Raw genomic sequence first — 21,734 nt, 5'->3', positions numbered from 1 at the left:
ATCGTTAAGCCACGCCCACTCGTGACGTAGCACACGCTGATTGGATCACAAAGGGGAGGGACTTCCTGTTCATTAAGCCACGCCCACTTGTGACGTGGCAGCTTCTCATTGGATGACAGGGGTCATAAATCATTTTTGACATAAAGTGGGTCCCTTCTTTATTTACGACTGCATGCAGGAGCAAAACAAGCAGAAAGAACGAACACAGAAATGGTTATTTCACCTCATCGATAGCAGACTCCTCTATGAGTCTCGGTGCCTCTGCAGACAGCAAGCCATGTGTGGCCATGATGTAGATCTTGTAGGCTCCCCGCTCCTTCAGGATTTCTGCTGCAGCAACGAAGTCCTCCACGTCGTCTATGATGTCATCCTGATCAACACGCCGCAAAAACGGGAACAAGAAACAAAGTTTTTATTCACTGCAGCTTAAAAACATCAAGAAAAATGACAGAAAGACTAAATTTATGAAGTAACAAGGATATTTTCTTAAATATAAGCAATCATTCATTCATTTTTAAACTGCTTGATGAGGGTTGTAGGGAAGCTGGAGCCGATCCCAGCAGTTAGCAGGCGAGAGGCAGAACCTGGACAGGTCGCTAGTCCATCACAGGGCCGGATATAAATACCTAACTAAAATCATTTTTCCTAAATCACCTGTTGAGAGACGAACATGCATTTACTAGAGTACAAGAAGCAAGTTAACTGTGAATCAACATCTTCTAACATGCACATACAATCAGTGGCCACTTTATTAATCAGGTCCACCTTGTTAGGACGGAGTTGGACCTGCTTTAATTCCAGAACTGATGAGAATCTCCCGTCCCACCTCATCATGATGAGAATCTCCCGTTCCACCACATCACCATGAGAATCTCCCGTTCCACCTCATCATGATGAGAATCTCCCGTCCCACCTCATCATGATGAGAATCTCCCGTTCCACCTCATCATGATGAGAATCTCCCGTTCCACCTCATCACCATGAGAATCTCCCGTTCCACCTCATCATGATGAGAATCTCCCGTTCCACCTCATCACCATGAGAATCTCCCGTTCCACCTCATCACCATGAGAATCTCCCGTTCCACCTCATCATGATGAGAATCTCCCGTTCCACCTCATCATGATGAGAATCTCCCGTTCCACCTCATCATGATGAGAATCTCCCGTTCCACCTCATCACCATGAAAATCTCCCGTTCCACCTCATCACCATGAGAATCTCCCGTTCCACCTCATCACCATGAGAATCTCCCGTTCCACCTCATCATGATGAGAATCTCCCGTTCCACCTCATCACCATGAGAATCTCCCGTTCCACCTCATCACGATGAGAATCTCCCGTTCCACCTCATCACGATGAGAATCTCCCGTCCCACCTCATCATGATGAGAATCTCCCGTTCCACCTCATCACCATGAGAATCTCCCGTTCCACCTCATCATGATGAGAATCTCCCGTCCCACCTCATCATGATGAGAATCTCCCGTTCCACCTCATCATGATGAGAATCTCCCGTTCCACCTCATCACCATGAGAATCTCCCGTTCCACCTCATCACCATGAGAATCTCCCGTTCCACCTCATCACCATGAGAATCTCCCGTTCCACCTCATCACCATGAGAATCTCCCGTTCCACCTCATCATGATGAGAATCTCCCGTTCCACCTCATCATGATGAGAATCTCCCGTTCCACCTCATCATGATGAGAATCTCCCGTTCCACCTCATCACCATGAAAATCTCCCGTTCCACCTCATCACCATGAGAATCTCCCGTTCCACCTCATCACCATGAGAATCTCCCGTTCCACCTCATCATGATGAGAATCTCCCGTTCCACCTCATCACGATGAGAATCTCCCGTTCCACCTCATCACGATGAGAATCTCCCGTTCCACCTCATCACCATGAGAATCTCCCGTTCCACCTCATCATGATGAGAATCTCCCGTTCCACCTCATCACCATGAGAATCTCCCGTTCCACCTCATCACCATGAGAATCTCCCGTTCCACCTCATCACGATGAGAATCTCCCGTTCCACCTCATCACGATGAGAATCTCCCGTTCCACCTCATCACGATGAGAATCTCCCGTTCCACCTCATCATGATGAGAATCTCCCGTTCCACCTCATCATGATGAGAATCTCCCGTTCCACCTCATCATGATGAGAATCTCCCGTTCCACCTCATCATGATGAGAATCTCCCGTTCCACCTCATCACGATGAGAATCTCCCGTTCCACCTCATCATGATGAGAATCTCCCGTTCCACCTCATCATGATGAGAATCTCCCGTTCCACCTCATCACCATGAGAATCTCCCGTTCCACCTCATCAGGATGTGAATCTCCCGTTCCACCTCATCAGGATGTGAATCTCCCGTTCCACCTCATCATGATGAGAATCTCCCGTTGCACCTCATCATCATGAGAATCTCCCGTTCCACCTCATCAGGATGAGAATCTCCCGTTCTACCTCATCATGATGAGAATCTCCCGTTCCACCACATCACAATGAGAATCTCCCGTTCCACCTCATCAGGATGAGAATCTCCCGTTCCACCTCATCACCATGAGAATCTCCCGTTCCACCTCATCACCATGAGAATCTCCCGTTCCACCTCATCATCATGAGAATCTCCCATTCCACCTCATCATGATGAGAATCTCAAGTTCCACCTCATCATGATGAGAATCTCCCGTTCCACCTCATCATGATGAGAATCTCCCGTTCCACCTCATCATGATGAGAATCTCCCGTTCCACCTCATCATCATGAGAATCTCCCGTTCCACCTCATCACCATGAGAATCTCCCATTCCACCTCATCACCATGAGAATCTCCCGTTCCACCTCATCACCATGAGAATCTCCCGTTCCACCTCATCATGATGAGAATCTCCCGTTCCACCTCATCATGAGAATCTCAAGTTCCACCTCATCATGATGAGAATCTCCCGTTCCACCTCATCACCATGAGAATCTCCCGTTCCACCTCATCACCATGAGAATCTCCCGTTCCACCTCATCACCATGAGAATCTCCCGTTCCACCTCATCACGATGAGAATCTCCCGTTCCACCTCATCACCATGAGAATCTCCCGTTCCACCTCATCACCATGAGAATCTCCCGTTCCACCTCATCATGATGAGAATCTCCCGTTCCACCTCATCACCATGAGAATCTCCCGTTCCACCTCATCATGATGAGAATCTCCCGTTCCACCTCATCACCATGAGAATCTCCCGTTCCACCTCATCACCATGAGAATCTCCCGTTCCACCTCATCACCATGAGAATCTCCCGTTCCACCTCATCACCATGAGAATCTCCCGTTCCACCTCATCATGATGAGAATCTCCCGTTCCACCTCATCACCATGAGAATCTCCCGTTCCACCTCATCATGATGAGAATCTCCCATTCCACGTCATCATGATGAGAATCTCTCGTTCCACCTCATCATGAGAATCTCCCGTTCCACCTCATCACCATGAGAATCTCCCGTTCCACCTCATGATGAGAATCTCAAGTTCCACCTCATCATGATGAGAATCTCAAGTTCCACCTCATCACCATGAGAATCTCCCGTTCCACCTCATGATGAGAATCTCAAGTTCCACCTCATCATGATGAGAATCTCAAGTTCCACCTCATCATGATGAGAATCTCAAGTTCCACCTCATCATGATGAGAATCTCAAGTTCCACCTCATCACCATGAGAATCTCAAGTTCCACCTCATCACCATGAGAATCTCCCGTTCCACCTCATCATGATGAGAATCTCCCGTTCCACCTCATCATGATGAGAATCTCCCGTTCCACCACATCATGATGAGAATCTCCCGTTCCACCTCATCATGATGAGAATCTCCCGTTCCACCTCATCATGATGAGAATCTCCCGTTCCACCTCATCACCATGAGAATCTCCCGTTCCACCTCATCATGATGAGAATCTCCCGTTCCACCTCATCACCATGAGAATCTCCCGTTCCACCTCATCATGATGAGAATCTCCCGTTCCACCTCATCATGATGATAATCTCCCGTTCCACCTCATCATGAGAATCTCCCGTTCCACCTCATCATGATGAGAATCTCCCGTTCCACCACATCATGATGAGAATCTCCCGTTCCACCTCATCATGATGAGAATCTCCCGTTCCACCTCATCATGATGAGAATCTCCCGTTCCACCTCATCACCATGAGAATCTCCCGTTCCACCTCATCACCATGAGAATCTCCCGTTCCACCTCATCATGATGAGAATCTCCCGTTCCACCTCATCACCATGAGAATCTCCCGTTCCACCTCATCATGATGAGAATCTTCCGTTCCACCTCATCACCATGAGAATCTCCCGTTCTACCTCATCATGATGAGAATCTCAAGTTCCACCACATCACAATGAGAATCTCCCGTTCCACCTCATCAGGATGTGAATCTCCCGTTCCACCTCATCAGGATGTGAATCTCCCGTTCCACCTCATCATGATGAGAATCTCCCGTTCCACCTCATCATCATGAGAATCTCCCGTTCCACCTCATCAGGATGAGAATCTCCCGTTCTACCTCATCATGATGAGAATCTCCCGTTCCACCTCATCACAATGAGAATCTCCCGTTCCACCTCATCAGGATGAGAATCTCCCGTTCCACCTCATCATGATGAGAATCTCAAGTTCCACCTCATCATGATGAGAATCTCCCGTTCCACCTCATCATCATGAGAATCTCCCGTTCCACCTCATCAGGATGAGAATCTCCCGTTCTACCTCATCATGATGAGAATCTCCCGTTCTACCTCATGATGAGAATCTCCCATTCCACCTCATCACCATGAGAATCTCCCGTTCTACCTCATCACCATGAGAATCTCCCGTTCCACCTCATCACCATGAGAATCTCCCATTCCACCTCATCACCATGAGAATCTCCCGTTCTACCTCATCACCATGAGAATCTCCTGTTCCACCTCATCATGATGAGAATCTCCCGTTCTACCTCATCATGATGAGAATCTCCCGTTCTACCTCATCATGATGAGAATCTCCCGTTCCACCTCATCATGATGAGACTCTCCCGTTCCACCTCATCATGATGAGACTCTCCCGTTCCACCTCATCATGATGAGAATCTCCCGTTCCACCTCATCACCATGAGAATCTCCCGTTCTACCTCATCACCATGAGAATCTCCCGTTCCACCTCATCACCATGAGAATCTCCCGATCCACCTCATCACCATGAGAATCTCCCGTTCCACCTCATCATCATGAGAATCTCCCATTCCACCTCATCATGATGAGAATCTCAAGTTCCACCTCATCATGATGAGAATCTCCAGTTCTACCTCATGATGAGAATCTCCCGTTCCACCTCATCATGATGAGAATCTCCCGTTCCACCTCATCATGATGAGAATCTCCCGTTCCACCTCATCACCATGAGAATCTCCCATTCCACCTCATCACCATGAGAATCTCCCGTTCCACCTCATCACCATGAGAATCTCCCGTTCCACCTCATCATGATGAGAATCTCCCGTTCCACCTCATCATCATGAGAATCTCAAGTTCCACCTCATCATGATGAGAATCTCCCGTTCCACCTCATCACCATGAGAATCTCCCGTTCCACCTCATCACCATGAGAATCTCCCGTTCCACCTCATCATGATGAGAATCTCCCGTTCCACCTCATCACCATGAGAATCTCCCATTCCACCACATCCCAAAGCTGCTCTGTTGGATGTAGATCTGGTGACTGTGGAGGCCGTTGGAGGACAGTGAACTCATCTTCATGGTGGAGATGATGTGAGCTTTGTGACATGATTCATCATCCTGCTGGAAGTTTCCATCAGAAGATGCTACACTGTGCTCATAAAGGGATGGACATGGTGGAGACTCATCAGACCAGCAACGTTTCTCCATCTTCTATTGTCCAGTTCTGGTGAGTCTGTGGGAATTGTAACCTCAGTTTCCTGTTCTTACTGACAGGAGGGAACCCGGTGTGGTCTTCTGCTGCTGGAGACCATCTGCTTCCAGGCTGGACGTGTTGTGTGTTCAGAGATGATGTTCTGGTTGGAACCAGAGCTGACTGGACTTCCTGTTGGTTTTCTATCATCTCCGACCAGTCTGTCCATTCTCCTCTGACATCAACATCTGGATGTTTTCTCTTCATCAGACCTTCTCTGGAAACCCTGGAGATGGCCGCATCATGCTGATGCTCAGTTTGAACTGAGCATTGAGACTAAACACATCAAGCTGCTGCCATTTGATTTGCTAATTAGATATTCAGGTGGGCCTGATAAAGTGGCTTTTGACTGTATTTTCACACGTCAAGTAAACTAAATGTCTCAATGGTTGAAAACGTCATTCATGAGACTGAGTGAAGCTGCAGTTCTTACAACAATGATGGCGATTCGGCCTCCGACGTCTCCAACGACAGTAATGGGTGGTTTCTCCTTCGCCATCATTACTGTCGGTCAAAACAAAGGCAGTAAAAATATCTGTAAACTCAATCAGAAGCAAAATATTGGAATGAAGAAAGATTAAAAGGAGATTTGGTGAGAAGGGATTTGATTAAAATCTTGCAACATCATGCAAACATGCTCCAACCCAACGGGCTTCCAGCTACCACAGCATCAATCCAATCACTGCAAGGCACTGCAGGCTGCGGACTTTGGCTAAATATATCCGTTTAAATCAGAGGGACGAGTCAGTGCCCCCACTAGATCCAACCACAGCGGGTTTACATGGTGGGATTTATTGCAGCTGCTTCTTCTGCATGGTAGATAGGCAGACAAGTGGGTTTAGAACTGAGAATCTACTGATAATCACAGTCAAGGATCAACTGCTTTAATCAAAACACTGTTTTAACGGCCTGCAGGACATGATACAGGAAAGAGTCAGTCGTGGCTCGGGTCAGTCTGACTTCTAACTCAAGTGTTATAAGCACCAGAAAGGATTTAAAACCCTTTAACTGAGAGATCTGACTTGTCAGGTCCCCTCCTCAGACCGTGAACATGCAAAAAACCAGAACGTTCAGCAAGGCCTCGAGAGGAGAACCAGTAAAGACTTTTGCTTTTCATTCAAAAAGTCAAACTGTGTGTGATCCAAACTTCACACAGCGAAAGCATGAACAGGTTGTGATCCTGTTCATGAAGGAAATCAGCAAACAGTTTCCTGGTTTACGCTGAGCGAGGTCCCTGATCGCCTCTCGCGTTTTTAGAAATAAGGATTAAAAAGACATATTTGGCACTTATAAAACTTCAGTATTTAGCCGCCTGAGGTTTGGTCATATCGTTCATGTCAGTGATTCCTGACATCACAGATCCAAAATCATTTCAGTCGGAGAGGAAATGAGATGGAGGGCTTCCAACAATCATCATGAAACATTCAGCCATGTGAATGAATTAGCTGATAACTGAAGAGTGCAACTTTTATATCACAACAGCTAATTTCCACCTTCTTGTCTTGCAAAAGATCAAACACACACGCACACGCACACACACACACACTGTTGGTTGCGAAGGAGGGAAGTCTGCAGACTCACAGGTGAGGAGCAGACGTTGGTAACACGTCATCTACAGAGATTTCATGGTGTTCAGCTCATGATGAGCAGAATCAGAAAGAATGAAGCTGAGTACGCCCCTCTACAGGTGAGAAACTATGTGATGGTACGACGGCTGGGCGATTCATCGGATTTTAATCTCAATTACGATCTGGGTTTCCAACGATGAAAAAAATAAAAGGGTGTGATTATTTTTCTCTCTGCAGTTTCCTCTCCTGCTGTCTTCAGCTGCTAATCGAGCGTCTCTGGCGTTGCAGCGCTGTGCTGTAAACTCCTCCCACAGCCGCTTTGCTTTCATTCAGACACTGTTGCCAACTTGGAGACTTTCTCACTAAATCTGGAGACGTTTTTTGTTAAAAGCGACAAATCTAGCAACTATTACTGGAGTTATTAGAGACTTTTCTGGTGTTTTGGCGACTGACTTGAAGGCACATATTGTTCTGCAGTTACTGTAAGGAAGGAGCAGCGGGAGCCTCTCCCGTCCTAAAGCACTCCCAGGCGGCCAGTCTCAGTCGGCTCCGGCTGCAGGTCAATGTAGAATAACTGCAGTAGGTTGTGGAAGTTCACCTAAACATAGTTTATACCATTGTCAGTGACAACTGGCTGCATTATTTTCCTATACATAGTTCGGCCAGTTAAACACTGTAATATCCCTCCGTTACGGGGCGTTACCATAGCAACCAGCTGGTTCAGATCTGCCGTCTTTTAACAGGTGGATGAGAGAAACGCGCTGCAGCCTGACAGCGGTTGTTTGGCATAAAACGTACATCCAGGCCAACGTAAAATAGTTCCTATATAAGCGGTAAAAGTGGATTAAACAACTCGGAACCGTGCATTAGACGGTTATAATGCACGACACGGAGTCTAGAACACCACGACGCGCAGCGTTGTTTAATCCTTACTTATATTTACCTATTCAGTTTACATCGGTATTTGCACTTTGTCAAGACAAAGCTTCATGTTGTTTGTTCTTAAATTTGAGGAATCCTAAAGACATTGTGTAAAAAAACACAGTTCAATATTAAATTAATATTAAAAATGATGGATCGTTATGTGAAATAATCGATATCTCAATTTTATTTATCGTTATTCCAAGCAGCCAAGAATAAAAAGGAAAGGCTGTTTATCTGCAGGGAGGCCAGATGGGGACAGACATGCCTGTTCAGATGTCAGGTGGAAGCCCTCCGTAACTCACGGTCATCCCATGCAGTGAAGCACTTCAGAAACTTTTCAATAAAAAAAATCAGCAGGGGGTTAACATGATTTCAAGCACTATAATCATACTTGGGAGCTCTATCCCAGGGAATGGGACATGTCGGCTGCTTGCTGTGGAAAAAAAAAAAAAAAAAAAAAAAAAAAGACAGGATGGCACAAACACATAAAAATACATCATTAGACACGCTTGAAGAAAACACACTAAGCATAGCAGGCTGCAGTGATGAAGAATGTCATCTTTGTTAGCTTGGACTGTGGTTTCTGGATCCAGGGAAGCTGGTTTCAGAAGTAAAAAGCTAATATTTAATGTGATCAACACAGCAGGTAAAAAGGCTGGGATGCCTTTCAGTCCCTGCTGGGGGGGAATGGGGGAATAAAAGCAGGATGAGATGAGGAGGGAAGGTAATCTGAGGAAGGGGGCAGGGAGGTTGGGTTAAAGTCAGACACAGCAACGCCTGAGGTAAGGTTGACCTGGAACATGCTGAGGTGCGTGTGCTCTGGAGGGGTAAGAAAGGTCATTACGCTCATCTAAAGAGTTCATTTAGTTCTGAAATCCCAGAAGATGAAATTCAGTCTTAAAACCAAAAGTAAAGCTTGGACAAAATGTGGCTATGCAAAGCTGCAGAAGAGGATGAAACACCTGTTTATCTTACATGGCAGCTCCAGGCCGGTGTGTCCTGTAGTGGCTCGGGACAGCGGGGGTGAATGCCGACCGTCTGCCATGTCTGACTCTGAATGGTGGGCCTCTCCGTGCATCACTGCCAGACCGAGTCGCAGCCTCTCGGCGTAAGACTGAGCTCTGATGACAAGCACATAGACACACAGGAGTCAAACAAACTGCACAGCATAAATACACAAATACATGCAAAAGAACAGAAAGAAGTTTGCATGGAAGAGATTAAATTATTGTGTGTTACGAGAAGCATTTTCCATCATAAAAAGTCCATTTTTAGTGCATTAGGTTTCCACATGGCACACCTACATGTCACCAATGCAAACCTGATGTGCTCACCTGCCTGGAACATCTCTGACTTTTGCTATCTTTTTATTTGATCTCTCTTTCAGCACTACCATGACTCATATAGTGGACATAAAAGAATAAAGCAAAAGCTTTTCGTGATGCTAAATTAAACTTTATTCAATTTAATTTTAAATCCCCAAAGCTACAATAAGCTGGTTGCATGGTACAACGACAGTATCAGGACACAGTTACAGAGTTGGATTTACCGTAGAAACTAGCAGAGTGGAAAAAACACATAAGGACTGGATGTTTACTCAAAATGTATGAAACGACTAAATGACAACAGGTCAGGAAGGCTGCTAAAGGAGCTACAGCAACCCCAAAAGCTGCCGGAATTTCCAGCCAGTACTGGTTGTGTGCTACATCTGACAATCTCCCATTCTGCTCCATTCTTCTGGGCTGTGGGAGCACAGGTTGCAAACGAAAGAGAAAACAATGTTCCGACATCTCAGGCCAGTTACAGTTAAGAAAACAAACATGGATTCGTGGATTCATGTTTCCTGAACACACGAGGGAAATGTGTAATAGTCTGATGACATGATTCCAAAAGGAACCTGTGGTGCAAAACAACACTGCATCACCAAAACAATGGGAACGCATGGTGGTGGTAGTATCGTGGTTTGGGGTTGCTTTTCTTCCGATGGGACTGGAGCTTTAATCTAGGTGGAGATTACGAACATTTCCACATATCAGTCTAAATTTTACCTTTCAGCACCAGAATATTCCAGAATGGCATCCAAATCTGGAGCTCATCCGTGTAGTGGGAAACATCCTGAAGAAGGTGTAGCTCGGTTTGGTGGAAACTGACCCCCGACTCGGCTGTTTTGGAGTCCAATAGAGACCACTAAGGACACTCAGCCTGACCCAAAACAAAGCTGTTATCTGAATCTGGCTTCCTGCACCGGCCATGGGGCAAGGCTCTTTTTGTTGAATCTTCAGACTGCCCTGTAAGAACGGTACAGAGAAATTTCCGTGTATTTTTTCTCCTTCAACCCATGTTTACCTCATGTTGTTTCCACTCTGCTGAAAGGCGGCACCGAATAAAGCTGGCTACGCCTAAGTACTGCTCGGATCTGTGTTCTGTGTTTGTCTGTAAAATCTTGGACGGGTTGTCCTTGAACATTGAATTTCCCTTCAGGGATGAATAAAGTTTTCTTGATCTTGATCTTGAAATCATGATAGCTTTTAATCCAAGAAAAATCTGTGGGATGATCAGAAGAGGACTGAGAATGAGAGATGAATAGAATTTGATAGATTTGGAGATTGTGTGAAGAGGAGAGTGGCTGCCTGACTCCTACCATCATCACTAAATGCTATGATTAAATCCAAAAGTGCTTCAACAAAAGGATTAGTTTTAGGGTGTCTAAATTTATGCAACCAGCTTGTTGTAAAAGTATTTTATTTCTGCTGACTTGCTTGTTTTAACCATAGACTGTATATAAAAAGATGGACGCAGCCTCCGTGACATCACCCGTAGGTTTCTGAAGAGCTGAATTGAAGCTCGGTGGGCGGTTCCTACCATCACCATGTGCGTTGTCTCGCCCGAAAATAAAAATATGGGCAAAGAGGCGGAGCTGAGAGGGGGGCTGTGAGCGTCATGGTGGATGATTGACATCGAGCAAACTCCGAGCTTTCTGTAGCTAAGAGCTAACCGAGCTAACCCCGAGATAACGGGAGCTAACCAGCTAACGGAGGAAAGCGGGCTAAAACTAAGTCACGTTGTTAACCGGCTAAGTAATTTAATCCCGAAATTTGGCATATTTAGGGGCGTGTCCTTTTGATTGACAGGTACCCGATCTTCCACTTCAAGTAAGAAGAACGCAGAACCACCTCGGTTTTTAGCCGGTTAACAACGTGACTTAGCTTTAGCCCGCTTACCTCCATTAGCTGGTTAGCTCCTGTTATCTCCAAGTTAGCTCGGTTAGCTCTTAGCTACAGAAAGCTCGGAGTTCGCTGGATATCAATCATCCACCATGACGTTCACAGCCCCCTTCTCAGTTCTACCTCTTTGCCTATATTTGTATTTTCCGGGCGAGGCGACACACATGCCCCTGCCAAGATGGCGATGGTAGGATGGGTGACGTCAGGGAGCTCAGTCCATCTTTCTATATACAGTTTATGTTTCCAATGTATCCGTCACACACTCGATTCAAATTAATGAGGGATTGTGCAGAACTTGATAGGCTGTTGGATCCATTATTTGATTTAGGTGCGTTGAAGCAGGAATACATTTAAAACAACCTGCATGGCAGTGATCAACCTCAAACACCTCTGGATTAAATGAATATGAGTGAAAAATGGTTGTTTGTGAACAAACACACTGTTCTGGAAAAGCTTCCTTCTGCTAGAAAAAGCTATAAAGAAAGAAAGAAATACTTTTGTCTGTGTGTGGAAGTGGTCAAAAGACCTGATTGTCTCAGTACAGCAGTAGAAAGTAGAAACACTGCTGAGCACCTGGTTTGGAAATCAGTAAATCACTATAGACCATCATAAGATTTTACTTGACTGTAGAAATATTGTTTTTCCCACTACACAGAACGCATAAATCCACATGGATGCATAACAATAGAACAAAAAGATACTTGAGTTTAAGTCAGCTTGACTAAATTCAAGCTTTCCGTGTCTCAGATGCTACCTGTTGTTACCTTTTTGCAGCCGAAGGGGACTTTGCCACAATTATGGCATTCCTGTAGTCTGGAATCTGAGGAGAGAAATGTTCTGATCAGTATAAGAATATAAAATGATTTACATTAGATCATCATCCTCTCGGTGGGTGCGTTTCCATTACACCTATAATTGCTCAAAAATTAAATATCGTTAAAAACCCACTAATGGAAACATCTTTATTTTGAAACAAAGTCTCAAATATTGCAAAAACGTTTATACGCTTTCATGAGGTGTTTTTTTTTTTTTTAGTCGTTTCGATATAAAAATATATCGCAAAAGTGTAACGGAAACACTTTTTCGCATCTACGTTCCCCGGACGTGACGTGGGGGGTTGTGACCAGTTCATTTCCAGTAAAATGGAACAAACAGCAGCAAATTTCACAGTTTTAGAAAAGAAAATGAGGGAGAAAACTTTTAAATATCCATACCAAATTTTCTGCAGCAAGTAGAACACCACGAAATAAAGCTACGTGCCTACTTTGTATAGACCGCAAACGATATTTTACAAGACTTGACACTAATGCACAAAACACTGTTCAACGGAAACACCTGCAAATCACAATTGTTTGTCGAAACGTACAATTATCGCTTTTATTTTGCAATAAAATGTCCTGGAAACTCAGCTACAGACTGCATCTACAGCGTAATATAGCTTCACCTCCTCCTGGATGTACTGAATGAGGAAAGGAGAAGCTCTCAGGTTGTCCACAGGGAAGCTGAAGAAGCCCTGGATTTCCTTCTGGTGAAGGTCCATTGTGATGATGTGAGTCAGACCTGAAGCAGGAGAAACCAGAGATCAACGCAAACCTCTTGTTTATTTAAACCAAACACAAGTACACAAAGAAAAGATGTTTTTTCTTCATTTCCAGTGCATTTTCCACATTTTTCCACATTACAACCATCTACTTTGGTTTGATGTGACAGACAAACACAACAGAGTGTATCATTGTGAAGTGGAAAGAAAGTGATGCATGGCTTTCACAGAACTCCAGTCCTTGAGGGATACCATCCTGTATGTTTTAGGCTGCATTCACATCAGGATAGTCCGCTAGACTCGGTCCAACTTGGCTCAGTTGTGGGGGGGTGTATCCATGCGAACCAAGATCGTGTTCACGCTACACTTTGGTCAAACGAGCCAAACCATTAGAATAATATATCCCCATTCCCACCAGAGGTGGCGCTGCATTAGTATTTAGCAGAGGAGAGAACAAGACCCGCGTGAAGAAGAAAACTCACGAGTTAACTAAGGAGACAAAACTTTTGCTATTTTGGGTTTTTATTGTGTCTTATGCAAGTGTACTGCAGAAATACTCTGCAACAATGGACGCAGTATGAACACCAGACGAGGCAGAGGACCCTTAATGCCATCGCTATGTATTTACCCATAATGCAATGCTACGCAACATGCAGGAAGTGACTTCTTTTGTAGCCCGCTTCCTGTACGCTTGAAACAAACCGAGACCTGCGTTTGTAGGTGTCAGACTGAGTCTGCTCCTTTGATCCGGATCAGAATTTGTTTGGCAGATTCTCATTTCCCCAAACAAAACGAACTTTCCGAGCAAACGGATTTGGATCAGAAAGACTGATGTAAATGTGCCCTTAGCTTCCCTGCTGCCACATATCTGACCCACATCAATGGCTCATTACCAGGCAGTTGCAGAAGAAGACAAGTTGTTGAAGAACCTTTTTTTTTTAATCAAGTGCGTTGTACCAGGGAAACATTAAAAATTGCAGGATGGCAGCTCTCGAGGACTGGAGTTGGAGACCCCTGGTCTGAAGCAATAAACTGTAAAACCACAACTACAGTAGCAAGTCCTTTGAGGTTTGTTTCTACCAACTTTCCACATCTGGAGGCTGAATTTTTATCTTTTCTACCTTGTAAAGTCAAACTGTCAGATTGGAAAGACAGCATCTTTTAAACGCAATTTTCAAGTCTTTCCTTTGAGCAACTGGATTTAGGTCTGGACTTTATGTACATCAACATGCTTTGCTCTAAACCGTTCCATCGTGCCTCTGGCTGTACAGTCACGCCAAGTTTATACTCACACGCCGTTTGCGTCAGGTTGGGCCTGAAATAACGTAGACGGAGTGAGGGTACATAGTCCAGCGTAGGGTCTGCAGATGGCACTTGGTTCGCTTCATTTCCGGCAAGTATGTCCTGTTTTTTAAAAAAAAAAAAACAGCGACAGCCAATGGCATTCACTCATTTATTCATTTATTTTCTGAACTGCTTAATCTGATTAACGGTTGAAGCTGGCGCCTATCCCAGCAATCATTGGGCGAGAGGCAGGGTGCACCCTGGACAGGTCACCAGTTCATCACATGACCACGAATGCACTGAGCCGGTCAATATGCATTCAGCGGCACGACCCAAACATCCAGACACATTTAGTCACACTCTGACCAATCACAAGGCAGTACTTCCGCGTAGCTGCATTTCGTTCACATTTTGTGCACGTCAGGTCTGGAGAGGTACACGTCGAACCTCTGCAGACTTACGCAGAGCCTACAGCAGTTAAGGCGAAACCGACCTGACGCAGACGCCGCGCTGAGCATAAACCGATCTTTAAGGCGGCTGTCTTGCTGGAAGGTCAGACTCAAGTGTCATGTCTTTTGCAGCCTCTAAAGTGGTTTTTCCAGGATCAATGTGTTTTTAGCTTCATCCATCTTCCCATCAACTCTGAGCAGCTTCTCTGTCCCTGGTGAAGAAAAGCATCCCCACAGCATGATGCTGCCGCCACCATGTATCTGACCAAAGCACCTTATTCCGCGTGTTTTCGGTGTCTTCTATGCTGCAAACAGAACTATATGTATCTTTTACCTCGTCATTCTTCCACAAAGACCAAATTTGTTCGATGCACAACTAGGAGTTGTCCCGTGAACATACTTTTCCACCTGAGCAGTGGATCTCTGCAGCTCCTGACTTACCATGAACTTCTTGGCTGCTTCACTGATTAATGCTGTCCTTGCACGCCTGTCAGTATAGGTCAGGGCTACTCAATTCAGTCCAACAAGAGCTGAAATCCAGAATGTTTTAATGCATTCCTGCTGCAAAATGCATGAATCAAATTAACAGTGCTCCATGAGGTGTTCAGAACTTCTTTTTTTTACCTAAACTGCTTTAAATATCTAAACCCCGACATGTTTGGGGTTTGCTCTTCATGATGAGGTGAGCTCTGTAACATTCTCCAACAAACTTCCAAAGCCTTAACAGAAGAACTGCATTTAATAATCAGGTGACATCTGAAGGTATTTAGTTGCATGGCATTTTATTTCGGAGTTTTAGAGCACAAAAGGGATGAATGCAGATGCAACCTTTCTTTCTACTTCACACTTATGTAAAACATTGTTTTGGACTGTCACATAAAAACCCAATAAAATTCATGGTCTTTTGTTCTGTAATGTGATAAAATGTAGACAAAGTTTAAGAACTATGAACACTTTAAGACACGGTTGACTGTAAACTAGAGATCATCAATTTTTTGTTATAAATCTAATTAAACACGTCAAACCAGTAAAAAATTAAAAACATGGGCACTGTAATGTAAAATCATATTTATTCTTTTTGTAAATCTAATCTGCTAAATTAAATCAGCACCCAGCGGAGCACAGACCTCTGTTGAGGTGTTTGAAGTGTCATGAGGCACAAATAGAAATAATGAATGGAAACCACTTTTTACCAGCCTTAGCCAACATGGATGCCAGCAGCTTGCAGACAATAGATCCTCTCTTCCTCATCTTGCACTGCTTGCTGTAGGGAAAGTAGGGGATGACGCCGATGATGTTCTTGGCACAGGATGTCTTCAGTGCGTAAGCCATTACTAGCAGCTCCATGATGGCTGTGTTGACATCTCTGAGAAACAATGCAATAAGACCAAGAGATGATATTAGAGGTCTGATATGACAAGTGATCTGCCTGGGTGTCAGAAACGTTTGTTTCACCACTTTAACTCACCTGGGAATGGTCTGAATGATAAAGATGTCTTGTCCACGGACTGATTCTTTCAAGTCCACTCTAGTTTCTGCAAAATATAAACACATAAATAAATATGTGTGATCAGATACAAACTCAAGACAATTTTTCATTCTCTTTATTTTTCCAGATAAAAATGTTTGAGAACTCACAGGAGATAAAAACAAAATAAACACACACATGAACTCATAACACCAAACACAGTAAAAAGTAGGGCTGTGACGATATGCTTTTGTCCCAATTTGATTCCAATTTTTTGGGTGCCGATACGATTTAAATTGCGATTTTCACAATGCTTTGATTTTGCTGATTTTTGTCGATTAAAAACAAAAAACATGTATAAAACCTTTTTTTTTTTGCTCATTGTTTCCCAATGTACATTCATGCATAAATGTATCAAAAAGAGAGAAGTGTGTACGCATTAGGGCCGTGGCGATATGCTTTAGTCCCGATTGGATTCCAGTTTTTTGGGTGCCGATTCGATTTAATTTGCAATTCTTACAATTCCTCGTTACTGCTGATTTTTGTAGGCTAAAAAGAAAAAAAAAAATGTACAAAACATTTTTTTACTCGTCATTTTTCAAGTAGGACAAAACAACACAGTAGCCAGACCATCATTCTGCTGCTATAATGCCCAAGAAGACACGTAAAAAGATCAATAAAAACAATGAAAATGACCAAAAAAATTTTTTTTATAATGGATGATTTTTATTAATGTACAATTTTTTAACAAAAGATTCAATTTTTAAATTGTGAAGCAAAAAAATCCTGATATTCGATTTTTTGATTCGATTTTCTCACCGCTAGTAGGCATGCATGCATAGAGGTGGGCCGCTTCACTATTTGATCAATGTGTCAAACATCCATAAATGTTAGGAAACAATTATTTTTATAATGATTAAATGACAGAAAATGGTTGGAAAGTGTCACAGGAACAAACAAGTCGCGGACACTTTGCTGCACAAGTTTAGTCCTCAAGATCCACATCCTGCAAATTTTGGATGCATCCCTTCTCCAACACTCCACAATCAAATAAGCATCTTATTACCAGGCCTCTGCAGAGCTGTATGGCAAGCAGATGAGGGAATTCCACCATTTGATTCAGGTGTGTTGGAGCAGGGATGCATTTAAAAGTTGCAGGATGTGGATCTTGATGACTGGACTTGAGCAACCAGAAGTCGGTCCCCTTAAGTGTCTGGGCAGCAAACGGTAAAAAACAAAGGTACCAAGAGGGCAGCGTCTAGCCTTGTAAGATTTCCTCATCGGTTCAGAAGTCAGCGTTTGGAAACGTTCTGGTTTTTATGGACATGAGAACAGACGAGACCTGGACGAGACTTCCTGCATATGGAAGCTGTTTAAAACCAAAATAAAATCTGACAGTAAAACTACAAACAGGCCAGGTTAGAGGAGAAAAAATCTGCTAACACAGTTTTCCTGTAAATTCATGGAAAAAATGTGCTGGATTTATTTATAGTACAACATAAATATATAAAACAGAGAGTATGTAATATAAATGTAGCCACAGAATGGAGAAAAAAAACCTTAATAGGGAAAAAAGTTGCATTGAAAATCCTAAGAATCGTTCAATAATCAAGTCAAAAGGTACCTAAGACGGCACACCTCTTGTATGGATGAATGCATGCATACATGGATACACACTGTCATGGTGTAGATCATGCCTCCTAGGGAGCAGGTGAACCAGAACGATGAGTGTCCAAATACCTTTATAGAGCAGGTGAAATGGCTTGTACATGTGTAAAGACCTTGAGGGGGTGTTTCCTGTTCATGTTTATGTGACTGATCATTTCTGAATAATCTATTTTTATATGTATATATTGAGCCATGTTGGAATGTTTATAGCCTTGGCTAAACTTTACTGGCAGGTTGACGTACGTAGTATACTTTGTATCTAGGTACTGTATTAATTGTAAAATGAATGTCAATTAATGTTGGTTTGTCTTGTAGGAGGGGCCTCCGGTATAAAGCTGGAGGAGAAGCTTCAGGTGTGAGAGAGTGTTTTGTTGGGATTGAGCTGCCGTTGAATATTGCTTGTCCAACTGCTAGCTGGTGCATGGCTGACTCATGCGTTTTTATTTTGTGACTAATAAAGACAAGACAAAAGTTGAAGAGCTGAGCTTCTGCAATTTTCTCCTACCACCGCAGCCAGCCTCACACACACATCACACACACACACACGTGATAGGTGATGATTAAAAGTAGAAATTCTCAGTAATATGTTGCAGTTTGGACTTGAAAGAGGTTAAGATGTTAAAGCTATGAGCCTGACATAAGTATAACTTACTGCTGTCTTTTGATGCTGGAAAACTGAAGGATTTACAGGCACAATGGCAGAGATGTTGGGAATGAAGAACTTTATTTGTTGACTTGACCTCCTGCGTTTATGGCCGGGTAGGTCGGGCTGTATCAGGTCGGGGACTCTAACAGACCGATTTATAATCAGTGATGGATTCGTGGAGTATGAAGGAAGGAGCAACCCATCAATCTGGATGGGTTGGTCCCAAGCTGCTTTTGACGACGGTGATGACGTCACTGTAGTCCAGAACTGCGGACTGTCATCTGGATGAGGGCGTGTTTAGGTGAAGTGAATGAAGCGTAAATGTGGAAAAGAAAAGTTACTCCAGAAGATCGGTGATGGGCACAGAAGAGGAGAGACAAAAGCCAACATTAATTGAATATTTAGGAGTTTTGCTTCATCCTACCTGAATTGGACTCTTGATAAACCGTTGACTTGCCCAACTCCACACCCAAGCGTCTGAGAAAATAAAAAGTCACAGACACCTTTACATCCTCCGTTAACAAGCAGCACTTCTACTCAGATCATTTACCAAACTAATGTGTTTACTTTGCTGTTCAGCAGCTTCACGGTCATTCATGCAGTTTTAATCAACAACAACTGATTAAGACTAGGCTGAAGACTTATCTTTTTGATAAGTCCTATAGCTAGGGATGGTTAGCATCCCTTAGTTATGCTGCTATAGGTTTAGACTGCTGAGGGACATTTCCTGATACACTGAGCTTCTTTCTCCCCCCATAACAGTGTTGCATCATTAACATGTATGTCTCCTGTCTCAGCAGGTCTCCCTGGCCGGGAGTAGCAGTTCCTGTTGTCTGTTGTCTTTCTGTCCTCTTCCCCCCACACAGCAGAGGCAGATGGCTGCCTGTCCTTGAGCCGGGTTCTGCCGGAGGTTTCCTTCCTGTTAAAAGGGAGTTTTTTCCTTCCCACTGTCGCCAGTGTGCTTGCTCAGGATGGGAGATTGAGTTGGACTCAACTCAATCTGTTGGTTTCCTTATATAGGCTATTATGAATTGGCCTTCATTATGTTTTCCCCTCTGTCTGTAAAGCGTCTTGAGATGGCATTGCCGTGATTTGACGCTATATAAATAAAGTTGAATTGAATTGAACAAGACCAAGTAAGACAGTTAAGGGCTCAGTCCACATATCAAAACTAAAATAATTGTAAAAAAAAATTAGTCGTTTACATAATGTCTCATTGCTGTATATATTTTAACATCTCTGTCTGTAGGAAAATACATATTAACCAGATGGGATGTATGTAAAAGCTCGAAAAAACACAAAACTCAACCCAGTTTCTCGCTTTTGGTCACGTCTGCTTTCATCACATCAAGTAAAAATTAAATGTTTATAAAATAAAAACATCTTTATCTCTGTTGGGTTTTCAGTCAACATTCAGTCCACCATTTATTAACATTTCTAAGAACTCGTGCTCTTATTTAACCTTTGCTCCAGCATGGAGAACATACTCAGCAGCAAAATGCAGCCTAATCCCCCTGGTAATGTTGCCTAACCACAAAAACTGGTGAAAAGTAAGCTCTTTTTCTCCCCATGTAGGCAGTTGCAGCTTCAGCGTGTCCGACAAGTCAGCAGGGTTAGAGGAGATATATTAGTTGTATCTACTGAAGCCGTAAGCCACGTCAAAGCTTGATGGAGCTGCTTTTAAAAGCACAACATCTCCCACAGGAACAGCAGTATCTGCTCTTATGACACAGGTACACCTGGCAAATATGCTCCTTTGATCATGAGGATTGCCGCTGGCATTATTTAGTGTAATCAGCACAAGAAATCAGACACAGATTGGCCATAATCCAATAAAAATGTCTTTCATCTTCACTCTTACGTGTTTTTCACATTTGATGAGATTTAAATGGGAAAAAAAAGCTTTTTATGGGAGAAAATGTACAAATAAAATCTGATCATGTTACTTTTTGAAGGATGAAATATTTTACAGCATGCTTTTTATTATTTACAAGTCAAACTGGGGATATATCTCTGGATAAAAGGTTTCCAGTCTGTCATTTAGTTTACATTTCAATCAATCAATCAAAGTTTATTTATATAGCACTTTTCATACAAGAGTAGCACAAAGTGCTTAGGTGCATTTGACCTTAAAACCTAGTGTTAGTGTCTGAGAAGCTCCAAACATGCAAGCAAATGACCAATCTCCTTCATGTTGCAGCTGTTTTTGCAATGTTACCACCATGTGGGTCGTGCTATCATCTCCACACCACAGTTATGTGGGATTAATGCTCCTGTAATAACATAATTATGCTGTGTGTACCTACTTTTAAAGACTAATTTACTTGTTTCAAGCCAACTCCTGCAATGATTCCCATGTTTTCTGTGCGAGATGAAGCAAGTAACATTATTATACCAAGACATTATATTGCAGTCTGCAAACACAGCTATTTGAACATATAATTGTTGTTTTAATGATGAGCATTTACTCACTCTGTTATCTTCTTGGCCAGCTCGGTGCAGGCAGTGGTGGAGTTGGCAGAAAAAACCCTGTAGCCACTTCTTGAAATGTTCATTTTCGTATAACCATATGACAACTTTGTGGTTTGAGAGTGAAGAACCAGAGACCTGTGACCCCCAAAACGCCTAATGGGCATGTTGGTGTGGGATCAAACCTGGTTGCGTTCCCCTTCGATCTTCACAACAGCACGTGGATGTGTGAAGAAAAGCCACAAGAAAATGACTTTAAGTTCAATTCCTCCCTGGTTCAGTCTAATACCAGACTTGTCCAATTGGTTGATACTGCATGTAAACTAAGAAACAGAGTGGCCATATGGCTCTCATATCACGTGCAAGAACTAGAATTGGTTTTAACCAGGTCAACGAGGACTATTAACTAAACACACGGGACGACCACAGAAACGCCAGTAAGAGAACAACTAAGATGTTTTTCATGCGGTTTTAAAGAACCTAGAGGAGCCGCTCAGTTTAGTTACTGTC

At 43.5% G+C, this 21,734-nt stretch overlaps 1 protein-coding gene across 2 annotated transcripts in view; it reads right to left on the bottom strand.

Moving 5' to 3' along the window:
• Positions 1-21,734, bottom strand: part of LOC306774974 (phosphoribosyl pyrophosphate synthase-associated protein 1-like) — a 39,254-nt gene extending 17,520 nt beyond the window's left edge. Inside the window, exons 1-10 of one of the 2 annotated variants that reach the window (XM_079265174.1) lie at positions 21,228-21,734; positions 19,180-19,232; positions 16,442-16,508; positions 16,167-16,339; positions 13,145-13,260; positions 12,465-12,520; positions 9,452-9,597; positions 8,868-8,909; positions 6,418-6,488; positions 224-370 (exon numbers count right to left, since the gene is read on the bottom strand). In XM_079265174.1, coding sequence (XP_079121300.1) covers positions 224-370; positions 6,418-6,488; positions 8,868-8,909; positions 9,452-9,597; positions 12,465-12,520; positions 13,145-13,260; positions 16,167-16,339; positions 16,442-16,508; positions 19,180-19,232; positions 21,228-21,391 — 1,035 coding nt within the window. In that variant the 5' untranslated portion in view covers positions 21,392-21,734. The remainder of the gene's footprint in view (positions 1-223; positions 371-6,417; positions 6,489-8,867; positions 8,910-9,451; positions 9,598-12,464; positions 12,521-13,144; positions 13,261-16,166; positions 16,340-16,441; positions 16,509-19,179; positions 19,233-21,227) is intronic. The other variant, XM_079265175.1, reaches the window with a different exon arrangement.

This window comes from Telmatherina bonti (assembly GCF_933228915.1).
Source record: "Telmatherina bonti genome assembly, chromosome: 3".
Taxonomy (NCBI): Eukaryota; Metazoa; Chordata; class Actinopteri; order Atheriniformes; family Telmatherinidae; genus Telmatherina; species Telmatherina bonti.
Note: the sequence above shows the minus strand (reverse complement) of the source record. Positions and strands in the feature narration are given on the sequence as shown.